General features: G+C 31.7%; 2 protein-coding genes across 2 annotated transcripts; both read left to right on the plus strand.

Moving 5' to 3' along the window:
- The first annotated feature begins 1,747 nt into the window (after positions 1–1,747).
- LOC112528229 lies at positions 1,748–5,173 on the plus strand. The gene is made up of 7 exons (XM_025139201.1): positions 1,748–1,831; positions 2,243–2,295; positions 3,734–3,796; positions 4,011–4,058; positions 4,250–4,312; positions 4,807–4,869; positions 4,962–5,173. Exons 2-7 carry the CDS (start codon positions 2,248–2,250, stop codon positions 4,968–4,970), a joined length of 294 nt encoding a protein of 97 aa, XP_024994969.1. The 5' UTR covers positions 1,748–1,831; positions 2,243–2,247; the 3' UTR covers positions 4,971–5,173.
- Positions 5,174–10,057: 4,884 nt separating this feature from the next.
- LOC112527535 (ATP-dependent RNA helicase A-like) lies at positions 10,058–12,590 on the plus strand. The gene is made up of 5 exons (XM_025138227.1): positions 10,058–10,109; positions 10,489–10,611; positions 11,224–11,411; positions 12,055–12,280; positions 12,442–12,590. Exons 1-5 carry the CDS (start codon positions 10,058–10,060, stop codon positions 12,555–12,557), a joined length of 705 nt encoding a protein of 234 aa, XP_024993995.1. The 3' UTR covers positions 12,558–12,590.
- Positions 12,591–18,949: the final 6,359 nt, after the last annotated feature.

Here is an 18,949-nt window from a genome sequence, read left to right on the forward strand (position 1 = left end):
ATTATATGAAACAATTTCATAACCATATATGAAACAATTTCATAACCATATATGAAACAAATTCATCAAAAAAAGTATTATATGAAACAATTTCACAAGATTAACAATGAAATCGACGTATGAGGTTAGTTTGTACGGTTTGTACAAATGATGGTGATTTTCATTTGATCGCTCCTATATATATGTATGTATATATATATAGACTTGGGATCATGTGAGACTTAGGATTTTTCGTGAGACCCGTAAGACCAATTCTCAACCCTTGAATTAGATCTACAATATGACAATCTGAACATTCATAAACGCCACGAGATTTCTCAATAATCATAAAATTGTCACTGTGCAACTTTAAACCAATAGATCATTAGCTTATAAAGTTGATCAATAAACATAAATTGGTCTTACGAGTCCCACGAAAAAACTTTATTTTCACGTGAACCCAATATAATAAATTACTTTTACTTTTTATGGAAAAAATAAAATTAAGAGTAAGAATTATGTTTCATTCCCATCTTCGTTATAATTTAATTTGTTACATCAAAATCTTTTGACCCTGCATTAAATATTTTTCAATATTTAGTTACTTCTTAATTTTAAATTACTTAAAGTTAATTAACAATCATCTATAAATAATGGTGCGTTTCAAATAGTAGACTAGCATTCAAATATTTTAATTGATATATATATATATATATATATACATATTTACTAAAGAGTTATGTTTATTTGACTCAATATATTTGACAAATAGATATCTTTCTTTAATTTCAATATATATATAGGGTTGGGTTTACGTGAGACCAGACTGTTTTCGTGAGACCCGTGAGACCATATTTTTACACTTGAAACTTCACAGGAAAAACACTGTGAAGGTTTAAAAAAGTCGAACATTCATAGCAAAAACACTGTGAAGGTTACCTTCACAACATTTTGCTGTGAAGTTTCAAGTGTAAAAAGCTGGTCTTACGGGTCTCACGTGATCTCAAGTCTTATATATGTATGTATATAATAATGTTAACATATAAATGCGATATTATATATAAAAAAAAAGCAATAAGTGTCCCTTTTTGATCAAGATGGATAACAATTTTAACTTGAAATTATAATAAGAATAGTTAAAAAAATTAATTGAAATAAATAATGTTTTTAATTATTGTAGGGAAGGGGGAGACTTGATCTATCCACCCACCCAATACCATACCAAACTCTCTCCAAAGCCTCTTATTTGGTAGTTGCCACTTCTTCCCATGCCTACTTTCTTTCTTTCTTTCTTTATATTTCTTTCTTTAATTCCATTCCATATATAACATATACATATACACACATACACAACCCCATATATATATATATATATATATATATATATATATATATATATATAGAAAGAGAGAAAGAGATAGAGGGGTTAGGTTATTATAAGAAATAAAGTTATGGTAAGAAGTATAAGAAGATATCTCCATCCTTGGATTGATCATAATTGAATGTCAACACTGATAAGGTACATCGAGATGCATTAGATCAATTCTCTTCTAAAGAACAATTCATGGATGAGTATGAGATTAAAAGTAATCAACACTCCAGATCTCTTCTAAGTTTCACACCTTAAGTCATATTCTCACACGATAAGAATATATATATATATATATATATATATATATATATTCTTATCCTACCTTTTCACTCAAACCCTCCCTCCCTCCTAACCCTACCCCCATCCCACCACCCCATCCCCTTTCAGGTTATTCATACATTTATTTCCCATCAATTTGTTCCCCTTTTTATCTCTTTCTTTCTTCCTTTGCTTGCTTCCCTCCGTTCCTCCTTCTTCAAGGTAACCTTATTCTTTCTCACTCTCTTTCTATATATATATATATATATATATATATATATATATATATGTGTATGAGTCATTCTAGGTATGTTTTTCTTTATTTGAAGTATAAATCAATGCGTTTGATATGGATAAATGTTTTTCTTATTGGACACATGTCTTGTATAAATAAGGCCTAAGAATTTGGTTTCTTTATTTCTTCCCAATTAACCATTCAAGTTTTGACATTTCTCTCATTATATTCCATCTTCTTGTTACAAGAGGCAAGACTCAAATTCATCATCCTTGCTTCCAAAAGAGTTTTCATATATACATACATGCATATATATATATATATATATATATGAATATATGTTTCTTAAAACTAAAGTTTAATGACTTACACTCACCAACAGTTAATTGATTTTACAGGTGGAATGGCAGAATACGAGGGATTTAGCTCCGGGCATGATCATAACAACGAGGTATATATTACTATACTTTGATTCTGTAGTTGCTTTTGTTTACAATGCTAAAGAAGAAGAAAACCCTTAACTTTGTGGATCTCGTCTTTCCGATTATGGATTATATTTATATATATATATATATATATATATATATATGTATTGATGTATAATGAATGTAAGTCACACATGTGAATACAAAAATTGATGATGAGGTATGTTAGAGTTAGAGATATTCAAAATGGAATGATGTGATTCACATGTTTATAACCAAGAACATGTTTTTTTACGAAAGTTTTATCATTTTTATATTCATCAACCATCTTTTTTACATCTTTATTGTATAAATTAGCCATCATTTAATCCAATTATCCAAAAAAGAGTTCATTTAACAACATATATAAGGATTTTTTTAAATAATATCATACTGATTGAATTGTAATCTAAAAGGGTAAACAAAAATAAAACAAACGAATTCATGAAAAAAATTAGCACATTTATAATGAATTTGACATTATCCAGATATTTATACATTATATATATATATATATATATATTTATTGTCGGTGACAAGTTAATTCATCCATTATTTTTTATATAATAAAATATTACTCTCTTTTTTTTCAAATTGGAATTTTCCATATTGTCAAAAAGAAAAAATAATTATCAATGTTTTATAATTGAATTAAAAAATTATCAAAAATATATTTTTGTTACATTTATAATAAATCATCAAATGTACCAAACCTAAATAAAGTTGCATAGATTCTATTTGTTTGAGGTCCTAATTCCTATAGGTGGAATGTGGGCTACCTTACAACTAAGTATAGATATAACCTATTGGTCTTTGTTTATTCATTTTTTTTTAATTTTGGTTTGAAGGGCAATATAGACATTTGTTATGGGTGAAATAGGTTGAAGGGTAGTATAGGAATTTTATTATTGTAAGGGTATGGATACTTTATGGTTGATAGCTAGAGATTCATATGATTGAAAGCAACATGTTGGTTGGGATGTGAAAAAGAGTCATGTGGAGTGCTCCCATTGCAAGAAAATGACCCTTCATTTTCATCTGTAGATATTTCGTCGGTGTAACTTTCTATCCATACAAATAGTTTATAATTTATTTATTAATAATGCATACTAAACACACGTTGAAAACATGATAAAAACGTGTGTTCAATATCTGTTTTATTAACAAATAGATTATAAGGCATTTATGTAGATAGAAAAGTTACATCGACGAAATACCTATTGAAGAAATATAGTATTAATGTGATCAAAATATGTTTACACAAGAACACCCCTATCACATGTGATTCAGGTTCGGTCAATGTAACGACACACATACTTAGCCTGACAACCTAAGAGTGTTGACTGAATCAGAATCATACACATACAATGGGTTTTTTGAATGGTTTTACCCTTTATAACAAAGTTTTTTGTATCCTTGCAATAGGGGACAACAACGAGCCAGAAATATGGGGGACTAGCACCAAAGAAGAAACCGTTGATCTCGAAGGCATGTGAATTTACATTTTTACCCCTCAACATAGATCCTTTTTTTTAATCAAAAGAAGCATATGTATATGTAATATCATCGAGTACCTAAAATTGTTTCAAATGGAAGACCAAGGCCATGTTACCTTTAGCCAAAAAAAAGGATAATAAAATATTTTCAAGTACCAAACAAGTGAAAAGGGTCTAAACACTTGTTTCTTTTGTAATTGGGCCAGGACCATGAGCGGGCTTTCTTCGATTCAGCGGACTGGGCTTTATGCAAGGTTTGGCCCATAACTTTGTTCCTACTTCATTTTCATATATGATAATGGGCTTTAAGTTCACTTTCTATTGGGCTTTTTGAATCCGAGTCAATGGGCCCAAATATGTAGGCTTCTAAATCTAATTATTTGAGCAAAAAGATGAATTACGGGCAACCTTGTCTAAATCTAATTATTATTGTACATGAAAATAGCAAGGTGCAGGAGTGAATCAGAAATCAACGACAACCATCGAGACCTTGCAGCCAAAATTACAGGTAAGGTTCACAGATCTTTTTTGTTAAGCCGAAGCTCTCTACATCCTGCAACGGAGGAAAAGTCTGTGTATATTTTAGTCTTCTAGAGCCTACTTTCAGGTGGTTTATCTTAAAAATGCCAATTTAAGTTAAGTATAAACATATTCGTTCTGTAGCAGATCTTTTACAAGAGCAATTTGGATTGAGAGACAATCGGGAAAGGGTATGGATTAGATCAAATAGGAAAGAGCAAATACAACGGGTACGCTAATCAATAAGATTGACGAAGTAAAGTAAACAATGGGTAACAGGAGCAACTTTTTAATTTATTATGAGCCCAAACGATTGGCTTAGTTTTATTTTCGTAGCCTAATGCTTGATGGGTAGGAGGAACGATAGTTGTAAATGGTCACTATTATCATCAAGTTTATTTAGGGCGTGTTGTTTTAATATATATATATATATACATATATATACTTTTGTTATACGTGCTAACTTCTCGAATTAAAATGCAGAGAACCCCTCATCAACGTCTACCCCCTAGACGACCTGCATGTGTATCAAGACGAGATCATCATGTGAGTTTTCAAAAATTTCAAGCAACCTCCTTTCTTTATCCACTTACCAGTTCTTTTTTTGTATACTAAGCTACCGATTTAAATATATCTAGACAGAGTAAAAAGGCGTCCTTAAAACACTGAGGAGAAGGCTATCCAGTTATCCAATATCGTTCGACTTTTTTTTATCGTCAATAGTGTTTTATGTTCATAAACATTCCGTTTGGCCTTTAATATTTGAGAAATGAAATTCAAGATGTATGGTGCGTATCTTTTACAAACCAACCATTCTTCACGTCAAATGAAGAGTTATAAGTTGATGATATTCTTAATTTTGCTTCTGTAACAACGTATTTTACCCTGTTGATCGATCTATTTGAATTATGAAAATGATATCATAATTCACCTTCGATTACTTCTTTGTGGATTGTAATAAGTTTGAGTCGAGTATTTTTTTTAAATCAAATTCTTGAGATTAAACATTATAACATGACAAGAATTGTTTTCAAAATGAAGCTTTTTTTTAATATAAAACCTTCATAAAACGCAAAACAGATGAGTTTTTTTATTAGGGGATAACGAATGTTCGTTTTTTAGAATGGGCGTCTTCGGTATCCCCCTCAGAACATCGAACTTGAATGAGATAAATTGAACACGAATAGTTATCTGATAACGTAGTAAATACTTAGATGTAATTTAGTGGCGGATCCAAAAAAATTTATCATTGAAGGCATACGTAAGGAGTTAGGGATGTCAAAAAAAATTTGAAACTGAAGAACTCATCCGAACCAAGACAGTTTTAGGTTATTTGGTCTTCGGTAGTGGTGTGCAAAACGCGAATGGTCCGAAATCCGAACTCGAATAAAAAATAAGGTATTTAAGCAAAACCCGAGTGCCCCGAAATCCGAAAATCTGAAAACCAACTTTTTGGGGAAATTTTGGGTTCAGGCTAGATTTGGATTTTGGCCTCTATCCGTCCGAAAACTAGAAATATATATACGTATATATTTTAAATACTATATAAATATATTTATTTATCTAATTAATTTTTAAAAAATTATAAAAATCCTAATTGGTCGTGTTCTTTTCTAATTTCTAAGCGTATTATCGATTTATCAATCCTCTAAATCTATTGAATTCATTCTCAAAATCAATTAAATATATACAATTTTTTGCATTATAACTAAACTCGAATCCGAGCGACCTCGACCCAAAATCCGACCAACGCGAATGCGAAGTGATCCAAAATCCGAAACCCAAAAATCGAGGCTTGATTTTCATATCCGAAATCTGAATCGGGTTTTTGATTTATCCACCCAAACCCGTCCAATGCACACCCCTAGTTTGCGGCTTAAATTGTTCAGTTTAATCAAATATATATAACTTTTTGGTTTTTCAATTATTTTTTTTACCATTTTAGATAAACCGAGACATTATACTGTTATGTAGATATTTTTACTATTTCGGTTTAACTAAAAGCAAGTGAACATGTTACACATTAATAGCCAGCAGTAAGAAATTAGAGGGCAAGAGGTTAACACATTAGATTCAGTTAGAAAGAAATCAGATAGTAAAAGACCAAGTTATCATAAATGAAGAACCAACCAGTAGTAAACCCTATATAAAAATAACAAACTCAAATTAAATAAAAAAAACCCTACATCACGTTACAATTAAGAAATAGAAAATTAATAATTGTCAAATAACAATAACCATAAATCTATAAAACAATAAATTGGAAGCAAAAAAAAAAAAAAATAGTAACTGATCAAATTATTAGCATTATAGAAAACAAAACAAGAGAAATAAGATGACTTTCAGTAGGTTGAGGCTTAAAAATTAACTGGATTAGAGTTTAATTGATGCTTAAATTGGTAACTCTTCGATATGGAGTTGTAGATGAGATGGTAGAAATTAGATTTGGGGGCTTTACCTTTCAATTGTTGGGGGCCTATTAGTAATTTTAGGTTAAAAAATGTTTTTGAGTTACAAGTCATGCTTTGTAGGGGTCAAATGGGGGCCTTTGACCCCTACAACTTAGCTATGTATCTGTCCCTGATGTAACTCATCTACTCTACTCATCCATGGACAAAAGTTTCTAAAGACGGTTTTTTCTTTAATAACTTGTTTTGCGTTAAATGCAATTTTTGTTGGTCAGAGAATACAAATATATGTATTATGGAACAAGACGTTGGTTTTTTGTTCGTAAAGTTTTCGAATCAAGTATAAAAAGATGGATCCTCTAATTTGATAAATAACTGTTTTGAAACTTGATAACCAACTTGTAAGAATGTCAAGCTATTCATTTAGTTATATCTTTTATAGAGTAATTGTTGAGCCAATATATACTTAGGGGGTGTTTGGGATTGCTTATTTTAGGTGTTTTTTGACTTATTTCAGTCTGACACCGGTGATAAGTTAAATGCTAGTGTTTGGATGAGGAAAAATAAAACTGCTTATACCGATGTCAAACCGGTAATAAACAGTTTTTGATAAGTTAATCCTTCATGACTTATGAAAAACTGTTTATTACCAGTTTACTATTTTAACCATGTTTTATTAATGTTTGTTAATTATTATTCTTATTGATATAATTTTTTGTCAAAAATATTATTATAAATGATGAAAAATAAATTTTTACATGTTAAAAAATCAAATAAGTTAATAATTAAAAATATTATTATATGGAAGACTGTCCTTTTTGGTCATTTTACATATATAAACAAAATTTGCCAAACAATAAAAAACAACTTATCAACTTATTGCTTTTTGGTACCGCTATAAGCTAATCAAAACACTATTTACAAAACTCCAATTTAATATCACATAAGTTAATAAGCACTTTTACAAAAAAACATAAGTTGTTTTAAATAAGCAATCCCAAACACCCCCTTATATGTGTGTGTTTCTTTTATAATCACGTGAACTCTTGATTACAAACATTGCAAGAAGAAGTCATAATGTTCATTGTCTCAATGCTTCTAGTCATCAAATGTGAACTGTTGTTTTAGTATCTCTTTTGGAGCTTTGGCCCGTCTTTGGGGTGTTGTTTTCGAGACACTGGGTCCTTCTTCTAATTTTAAATCAACATGATACCCGGTTTCTGGCTCTGTCATGAACAAGTGTTTGATGCTTGTTTCTTTTATAGTAAAAAAATATTTCTGTTTCACAGTTGTCAGTCCTAAATTAATTCACTTGTATCGTCTTACTTTATCATAAGCAACATATACATGGAGAATTCAGTCGAGGAAAAAAAAGCACAGAGTAAAAAAGAAATCACATAGTAAGACAAAGAATCTTTTAGACAACCTTTGGAGGGGGAAGGTTGATTCGGCACAATTTCATGTTTGCTTGGTCGAGTTTGATGAAATAAATCTTACAACGACAAACACACGATATGCAGAATAGAAGATAAGTGAAGAGAAATCAAATGCTTTGATTTAGCGGTTGTTTACCTAAACACTTATCTGGTAAACACTTACCGGTAAAATTCAACACTATCGCTTACTTATGAGGTAAGATTTTATTCACTAAAACGCATCGTGTGCAACAATTTATCTCAGTAAGCACTAACCATGGTAAGAGTCTGCGTCCTCACTTACCAGGTAAGACTCTCGATTCTTGAATTCGCTCTTACCGGGTAAGATTTTTAGTCCTTGTCATATTCATCCGATAAAGTAAAATGACTTGATAAGCGCTTACTCAAATAAGCATTTGGTAAGTTACACCTTAGAATGGTTCATGAATTGGTAAGTCCATTTTTAGGAAGATAGAAGTCGGCAAGAAAAACATTCGACTTCCACAGACAATTGCATGTTATAGTGTAAATGCCAAGAAGCAATGTGCATTTTGCCATATTTAAAATTAATAAAATATTGTTTTTAAAACAAAATTATTTTAAAAATTGAAACTACAAACATCATTCTCTCTTTAAATGTGACATCCATAATTTTTCATCTCATTTTTCTTGTATGCCAAAGTTTTCATGATTGTTTTCCACACACGAGTGAGAATTGAACATTTCCTATTTAATTTGAACCCTTTTTTTCATACGGTTTATGGATGTAGATGGTGATATCTATACAGATAGATTAAGGTTAGAATTCTAGCTTTTCTAGAATGGTATCTCACTGATGGCAGCCGTGGATCGTTTGATTCAAATAAAATTTGAAGTCGTTCAGTCTGAATACTACATGAAGAACATAAGCCAGATGATGGAACGGAAAAACTATTATTAACAATTTCACATGTTCTCAAAAGAGGCATGTGCTATTTTATAGGGTTAAATGCATGAAATAACAACCTACTTTCATAATTTTTTCTATTATAGCATTCTACTTTTGTTTTTCTTTATTACAACAATGTATTTTCAAATTATTTTTTTATTAAGGAATCGTAATTTAAAAAATCTACCCATAATAGCAATGGGTAACCTGTTACCTTTTAAACTGGTTAACCCTTTGACTTTTTTTGCTTGTGTAGCTTTAATGAGGTTATATGGATGACACATCATTTTGATAACTTAACTAAAATAAAAATAAAAATTTATTTCAAATTATTATTAGTGATTTTCATTTTTTATTGCTATGATCTAAAAAAACATTTAATTTTTTTTTGACTTTTTTTATTAAGTTGCATGCAAATTAAATATTCTAGAGTAAGATATTTCTTAAATAAATATGAAACATTATTTTCGAGATATATTTTGTTTGTAAAAAAGATAACACTTCTTATTTTATGTTCTTCAAATAAATACATATCTTTTAAAGTTCTATTTAAAATCTTAACGAAATAAATTGTGATCTACAATTTTTTAATATTGTTATATTAATAAATAATTCAAAAAATCTAATTAATTTAATATATTTATACGTTAAGTAAAAGTTTTTGAACAAATATAATATATTCTTTAAAAGATAATACTTTTTGGTAAAAAAAATGAACAATTCTTATTTTCTTTTTTCAAAAAACACATATTTTTTTAAAAATATTAGCGAGAGAAGTTGTGTTCTACTAGTTTTATTGATATTGGTATATTAACGAATAATTTTGAAATTTTTTAAGTCATTTAATATATTTATTAAATAACATGTAAAATATCTAAATATTAAAATTAAAAATATAGTGTTTAATAAGAAGTAGTAGATGTTATAATAAAATAATTTTGAAAGTACAATAATATAGTAAGAAAGTCACATCAATATAGTACATGTGGACAGCCTACGTGGACAACGAGGTGACACAGAAACCTGGTATAATGGGTAAATTTAAATCAAAAGGTTACTCAATGCTATAATGGATAAAATTTTCAATATCCTAATAAAAAATAGTTTGAAAGTACATTGTATAATAAGAAAAATTGAAAATACAATACTATAATAAAGAAATTTATAAAAATAGATTATTATTTTGCATATTTTGATCCATTTTATATTCCATTTTTAACCCTAGGTATACCTGAAAAGTGAAAGTTAGGTTTGATTTGGGCAAAAAAGAAAATTAGAAAAAGTTGGTGGTTTCCTTCAACTACCCTCTATTCGTAGTCTCCCCTGTCCCAACCAATTGACCTCTTCTATTTACCAAACAAATTCCTAAATATATCACATTGCTCTTATAACTACTTTATGTGTGTATGTATAGGTTCATTCATTTTTGGTGATTTACTAAACCTACTGTTGGATTTGAATTCAAATTCAGGGTGTATAAGATTTCCCGATACACGTAAATCGTATAGCAAAAACCGTCCTCCGTCACAACCGACAAGTGTGATATTTGAACTCAAAACGTAGCTTGATTGGAGTTACCAATATGGTTTTCTCGATCTTTGGCAAGCAACTGCTTTTAACTCTGATGCTGCTCTGTATCGCTCTGTATGGCTTCGGGTTAGGTACGGTTTACGTGATTTTTTCATCTAAGAATTTGTTTGATGATTCGCGTTTTAAATTGTACAAAAACATGCATTTTGTAAAAGAAAATAGCAATTTTCTTGTAAATGTGGTGTTATTACGTCAGGTTTATGAAAATGATAATTTAGGCATCTTTTAAAGGTAGCACCAAATGCATAAAAAAATTGTGACGCTGACGGTTACACAAATATAAGATTTTAGGTATATTTCTTTTTATCATCTTTAATGGATGTAAATGAACAGTGTTGTATCAAATTTGGTGTGTTACTATGCATCACACCAAGTTTTTTATTTGGGTAACCGTGGGTCAACTTACATGTATCGACTAATCTCACAGATCACCACAAATGGCATTACACCAAGTTTGGTGTCACCATTCTGGCGATTTGACGTCAAATTCGGTATTTGGCGACGATACTCTTAGTTATATTGAATAGGAGGGAATTGAAGTGAATTTGTGATTGTACAGGAAGAGCACAACCAGGTATTGCAGGAACCGGGAATGGATATATACCTCAGCCAGGCGGTGGTGGCGGGTTCGGAAACGGTGGCGGTGTTGGTGGCGGCGGCGGGTTCGGAAACGGTGGCGGTGTTGGTGGATTGGGAGGAATTGGAGGTGGAGTTATTGCCAAAGCACTGGTCTGTCTGAGTGACAAGGCAAGTGATTTCCACCCAGCTTTAAATCCTTGTTCCGTACAATCTTCAATGCATGATCAGTATGGTACAATTTTCTTACTTGCTTTCCACAAATATTGATGTTTAAAATGGAATAAAAGCCATTTAAATTCTGAAAATTTGACATCAAAATTAGTGGTCGTTTACAAAACGCTCATACGGTAAGATTAAACACTTTAACTTAATTTATCGGATAAGATTTTTAGTTCATTATAACGATATCGTGTGTAACAATTTATCTAATAAGCACTTACCGGATAAGACTCTCGGTACTTATCGTTCTTACGGGGTAAGATTTTCAATCATTGTCATGTTCATCTTGCAAGGTAAAGTGACCCAATAAACACTTACCGGATAAACATTTTACAAATGGCTCCAAAGCGTATATATATACACACACATACACACTTAAGTCTCTTTTTCCTACGATCGAGCCAACTTGTGTGGATCTGAACTAATCCTAAAATTCATAGTTAGACGGACTCTCCAAGTCCAAGTGGCCATGACCAAACTTATACCCGTGATTTTTTGGGAAGTAAAAAATCCAGGATCTTATCAGTTGAGCTACACTCGGGATTTTATCATATTACCAAATCTTCCTCTAACTGTATTTTCTAAACAACAGATTTACAGTGGTTGTGGGGAGTCGTATAGGTTGACGGAGAGTGGAGACCTCCACGTCCCACTCGACTATACCAATCAATACTGTAGTGGTCCGTGCCTTAGAGAGACAAAGCTCGTGCTCAGTTGCATCAACGATGTGTTATCAAACTTCGTCTTTTACAATCGTGCAACCGTAAGGGACGTGAGGGACACCATCACAGCCGGATGTAGCTATGGTCCTACACGAGGTCATTCATTAGTGTAATTAAACAAGATATATATGAGTTGCGGGGTTGTGATTATAATATCACAACCTCACAACAAACTCGACACTTTCCATTTCTTCCCGTAAATCATTTTTAAATAAAAAATTTTAAACTTTTTTTTTCGGTTTTATTTTGTTTTGTAGGTGACTTCAATGTGGCTGAATACGTTCGTGCATATGGAAGCAATTCATACAAGCTTTCATACCCTAATCTACTAGTGATTGTACCTTTTATCTCGATTTGTATTATATTGTTTTGATGATCTACCTTTGCCCCCTTTTTAACTTAGGGGTTGTTTATCTAAATGCTTACCCAATAAGTGTTTACTGACACAAGTCAACATTATAATTTATTTTGATGCGTGAGATTTTAGTACATCAAAACGCATCGAATGCAACAATTTACCGGGTAAGCGCTTACCTAGTTAAGAGTCGTCATCTTCACTTACCGGGTAAGACTTTTCATCCTTCTCATTGCTCTTACTCGGTTGGATTATTGCCCTTGTCATATTCATCCGGCGAGGAAATTAATCCGGTAAGCACTTACCAAGTAAGCGTTTAGTAGACGGCCCCTTAGTTGATAGTACTATCACTTGGTTCAAAGAATTTGATGTTGTGGATGCTCGAGCAAATTACACGCTACGAGAGAAAAATGTCTTAACGGTTGTTCGGTTCAGGTTGAGAAATAAAAATGGAAATAATTAGAATGAAGAAAGAAATAAAAATTTGGGCTTGTGGAAGAATGAACACATTATATTATATAAAACCATATAAGTTTTTTTAAAATTTTCATTCACATTGATTACTGTTTAATACCTCTAATCAAACACCCACTTATTATTCAATCCCTTAGAAACTATAATATCGGCTCTTTTTAGTAGTGGATCTATTTTTCTTAGGTGGCTAAAATTTAGAAAATCCGAAATGGAGAATAAACATAAGTGATTGTTATTTGAATTGAGATGTAAAAATAAAATGAGTTAACCATAAGGATGGTGCCTGATTGGTTTGAGCTTGGCTTCAAAGGTCAAAAGTACTAGGAGGTTTCAGGTTCAAATCCAAGGAGACATAAAAATCCCCTTGTGGCCACGGAGGTTCAAATGCGGTGACTCCGGGATATCTGCAAAGCAGGTGGTTGTCCTGGAATTAGTCGGCTCGCATAGCGGGTTGGATATCCAGGTTAATTAAAAAAAATGAGTTGAATTATTTTAACTAAAAAAAACATAAAATCACAAAAAAGATATTAAAAGTTGGATTTGAAGCTCCAAATAAGGATTTTGGGCTAACAGTTGGGCCAAACGTTACGTTGGCCGTTTTGTCATGATGTCCAACTTGACACGGACTTGCCATTCGTGTCTTCACAATGAATCAAAAGTTGTGACCGTTCTAAGTTGAATTTCTTTCCAACTATTTCTTCCTCCTACTGATTTATCAAAGAGTCTTGCAACTCCTGGATTTGCTCTATATCAAAAGCCATTTCAAAAAATCGAAAAAGAAAAACTAACTGTTTCAAGTTTATGAACATAATCAACAAAAAACCAGTTCCAACAATTAAAATGCCAACAAAAACACATGGGTGTTTAAGAAGGAAACCCTACACGATTTTTTAAATATTCACTATCTTGCAACTTCCTAGCTTCAAAAGTCAAACCAACATGTTTTTATATCAATGGACATTACACACATCTCATCATACTACAAACATTGTTGCAAACATCAGTATTATCTGAATAACAAAGATCAACCTTTAGCATGTAGGTATTTCAGGTGCGACCTTTAGATAGAGGGAGGGAGGGAGGGAGGGAGGGGGGGGGGTCTCTAGGCACTTTTAAAGTTGGTTTTTTGCAAACTTCTCGTTCAAATTTAAATAATGCGGAATGATGTTTGAATATGAAGTATAAACCAAAGATAACCAACAAAATTACAATACAGAGGTGAACATTTGAACACTTGAGGGATAAAGAAACTTCACTGACGATGTAATGTGGTTCACTCAAACTTGGCTACTTCCATACTGAGACACCTTCTTGACACGATCCACTATGAGTGTTCTTGTTTCAATAGAAGAACAATAAACTGTTATCCACACAATGAGTTAATTACAATGATGAACACTTCCTAGCTTTTGGTTAGGGATTTCTGGCTAGTTACTTACACCACTTACAAATGAGATCAAATGGAAGCTCAAATGATGTATTTTTCTCTCTAAGATGAATGTGTTACGAATATTTTAGCTTTGATGAATGACAAATTACCAACTATTTTACACTTAGCTTTATTATAGATGTATATATGTGTCACACATATCTACCATATGAAGAAATCAAGATCAAAGGATGGAAATGAAGATACTTGTTAATCACTTGAAGGTTGAGGCCCATAGATGAAAGAACCTAAGAACTAATCAAGCTCATATACTTGGTTAGTTGGTTGATCAACTGAAACAAACTATTGAAGAAGTTAGTCATAAAATGGTAGTATCAACTATTTATGAAAACAACATATGAGAACTGTGATAGGTTAAGAGTAATCAACTGAAGCTAAGTTTGTTGTCCACCTGATGCAGCTATACTGTGTACGCACATGAAGTTGGTAGAAATATGAAAAGATCAACCTTACTGTATGAAAAGTCATGCACACGTTTAAAGCAATATATATTGTACATGGTTTGCATTAAATGTATTATAGGCCATCGAATGTTAGCATGAATGATCATAAAGCCAACAACTCCAAAAGGTGACAAGTAAATCTTCTAAAGATGAATGACCATAATTTGTTGCTATTGTCTAATGGACTATCCATTGTGTGGAAATCTTTTTCTCACTCAAATGTATCAATACTAGTGAGAAGTTGTCAAGAAGAAAGTTCAAACATTTCAAGAGATCAAGTTTCAAGCATACACAGGTTGGTTCTTGTTTGAGCTTCCTAGTTCTTAATCTTAGGGAGTATACACTTTGAGTAGACTATATGAGTTGTATAATCTGAGGGAGTATACACCTTTAAACTCATAAATATATTGGCTAGATGTAATTTGAATTTACCTTGCATGTCGTTTTTTTACCTCGTTATATTTAATACCCCGCGGGTTCTAAACATGGTAGGGACATCTCAATAATCAATAACAATCTTCTAGTTTAAGTCTATGCATCAAACTGAAAAACCTAAATCCCTTAAACTCAGACTTTGATACCAACTGTAATAACTTATTTCAAATGACACATAACACAGAAATTTATACATAGCATACCAAATACAAAATACAGAATGGTCCACTTCTACAAACTATACGATGATCTGAGCGAAACTACATCAAAGTTTTAGCTTAACCTTCATATAATTTTGAACAGAAAAGAATCAGGATCAAAAGCGATGATCAAATCTTGACTAGTTTCTGTAAAGGAAAGTCCAGTTATGTAAGTCTTGTAGTTTACCCTTTCCTTTAGCCTCTAATCGATTATGCCTTGAAATACATATTTTTGAAAAATAAAATGAGGGTTAGACTATACGGTTTACTGAGAAATCCCTATCAATGAAATAATCCTGTAAAAATCATTTAATATGAAGTCATTAATCAAATAGTCACAATGTAGGGTCGCAAGACTACATCCCTCCAAGACAACTATCCACAAAAGTCGCTTTTCTAAAAGTGCACACTCCGATAGGATCGCCATCAGTATTGGCAGTGAAACCACACAAAACGAATTTGTGTGCTAAAGTTATCCTCCCTACAGGACCATTATAGCCTCACACGCACACAAGCTTATGTTGTGTAAGTCCCTTTAACCCAAGTAACAATCACCAAATTATATGTGTTAATACCAAGCAATCACAATTAACAGTAAATTCAAAACATACCAATATGGTATAACATTTAAAATAGTAAGCATTTGATAGGATATGCATTTCAGTTTAACATGGGTATAAAAATAATTACCTTGATATGATATATGATGATATAAACTCTAATCAATACAAGAGTTCAAAACCGAACGCTTGAATCTGAATAAGGAAACATGGATCACAATCTAGGGAGATACTCAACCTTATCTCTAAACAACACTAGCGGGTCGGGACAAAGAAACAGAAAAACAATACCCCGAAGGTCCCCAAAACGACAAAAAGAAGAAATAAAAAATTCAAAAAATTCGCAGGTAAAGTCATGCAAATCTCTGGATCGACTTTTCTCCCCTGCTTTTACCCAGGTTTTAGACCTTCAGCTCAAAAGCAATTCTCACCAAAAATTATTTAAACTTCGCAAAAATGGTCCAATTTACACCAACACATATGAAGATTTGAAACCCAAATAACTTTTAATCAAAGATTACCATCATATGATTCCAAGAATGAGCAAATCATAAAGCTAACTCATCAAAAATGGAGGAAACTAATTTTTCACTTCACAAAGAACTGAAAATCATTAGGAACTCAAATTTTAGCTAAAAAAAACTGGAATATACTTTCTGTTCCAAAATCAAATAGGTAAACCAACCTATACACCCAAACTACCACTAACCTGAAATGAAAAAGACATGAAAAGAATACTCTTACCTTTTTTTTTATTAACCTGGATATCCAACCCGCTATGCGAGCCGACTAATCCTAAGTGACCACCTGCTTTGCAGATAGCCCGGAGTCACCGCATTTGAACCTCCGTGGCCACAAGGGGATTTTTATTCCTCCTTGGATTTGAACCTGGGATCTCCTGGTACTTTTGACCTTTGGAACCAAACACAAACCAATCAGGCACCACCCTTGTGGTTTACTTTTACCTTTATACACAAGAGGAGAAGGATTTCTAACCAAAACTCCAAATTTTACCCTCTATGCTATTAGATTTTGGAAACACAATATCAAAATTACTTGGATAATTCAAGGATTGTGTACAAAACACTTTCCAAAATCTATGATTTCGACTCTATTGCCTTGGGTATCACGAAATCAGATTTGGGATAATCCAAGAACAACAAATCTGGATTTCAAGCAAAATCCAAAATCACAAACACATAATATCTTGCTTGTTTATGTTCCCTTAGAGACAAAATTCGGCAGCGTAACAGTATGCAGAAGAAGATGATCCGCAATCATCGAATGAAACCTTATCTAGCCATTGGCAGTTAAGTCAGTTAGTTTTGGTGGGAAGTCGTGTCTGTACCCAACAGACGCGACTATTCGGGTGTTTGGTTGGACCCCGCCAGGGGTGATGCCATTTGGAACCCCACTAGAGGCGCTGCCCTCGGACCCCCGCGTTCCTAAGATAAACTTAACTTATCCAAGCATGCATTCCGCACCTTCGAGCTTGCATTATAGCTAAGTCTAATTTCAGCTTGTCTCACATTAATCACAATCATACTAAATGACTTGATGATACAAAAATCACCAACATATGCCTTGGATGAAATTCTCCTAACCAACACATACAAACACCATACTTGCAGGAAAATAGAGGTTCTCGAAGGAGAAATGAATATATATATATATATATATATATAAATATGTATACATATATATATATATACATATATATATATATATATATAAAAATGTTAAAACCTTTGTTATTACATAAACGGCTATATATGACTTAAGTTTATAAAAAAAACAATAAACTTCTATCAATAAGTGTTTTAATATATAAGTTTATTGAATGTTTTTGGTGTTTAACAACTTTTTTTTGGATACTTTTAAAATAAGATGTCGTATTAGTCATATTATAATATATACTTTTAAGAAGTTTTTTATAAACACATATTTTATAGGACACTTGTTTTTATAAAACACTTTTTCAAATAACATTCTATAAAATAGCCATAAAATGCTTTATTTGTAAAAAGATTCCAAATACCTTGTTAAGACGCCAAAAACGTTCTATAAACCTATTGCAACACTTTTAGGTATAATGTTTTATCGTTTGATCTTATAAACTTATGTTTTATAAAACAGTCTATTGGAACACTTAACAATTTTGACGTCCTAAAAACCCAATTTTATTCATTATAATAATTAATTTAATTTCAATCAAATATTATACTCTACTCCACGGATTTTTAATTATTAATTGAACAAATTTAACTCTGTTAGTTAATTACTAATTAACCCTCTTGAAGCAGAATCCTACAATAAAATTTTCAACTCTTTATCAAAAATAAAATATTAAATTCAATTCCAACGTTCGGTTATCATGAAATGGAATTGAATTCCAAAGATTTCTTTAAATGTTGATTTCTTAATTCTTTCACAAAATAGATGAAATTGAAATTCATTTTACCCAAAAAATTTAAAAATAACAAAAATACCCTGAGTACAACTTCAAACCCTAGCCACACCTTTCATTCTCCTTATTGCTTCATCTATCGAACACGTGGTTTCTCTTCTCCATCGAACGAACACTATTTCCTTTATCGATCGAAGACTTTTAGTAGTTTCTTCTCCATTATATTACGATTTTTCTCCATGTTTTCTTCTGTTTCTTTTTCTCCACATCGATCGAACATTGTTTATGTTATGATTTCTCCATCATCTCCCTGTTACGATTTCTGTTTTGGTTACTGATTTGGTTATTGTAACGCCCCAACCCACACATTGCATGTAATACATATTCCATACCAAAGAAATACATATTCATATACACATTGGGTCCACTAGTACAAGAAAT

This window comes from Cynara cardunculus (assembly GCF_001531365.2).
Source record: "Cynara cardunculus var. scolymus isolate 2C chromosome LG 15, CcrdV1, whole genome shotgun sequence".
In the NCBI taxonomy this organism is placed as follows: Eukaryota; Viridiplantae; Streptophyta; class Magnoliopsida; order Asterales; family Asteraceae; genus Cynara; species Cynara cardunculus.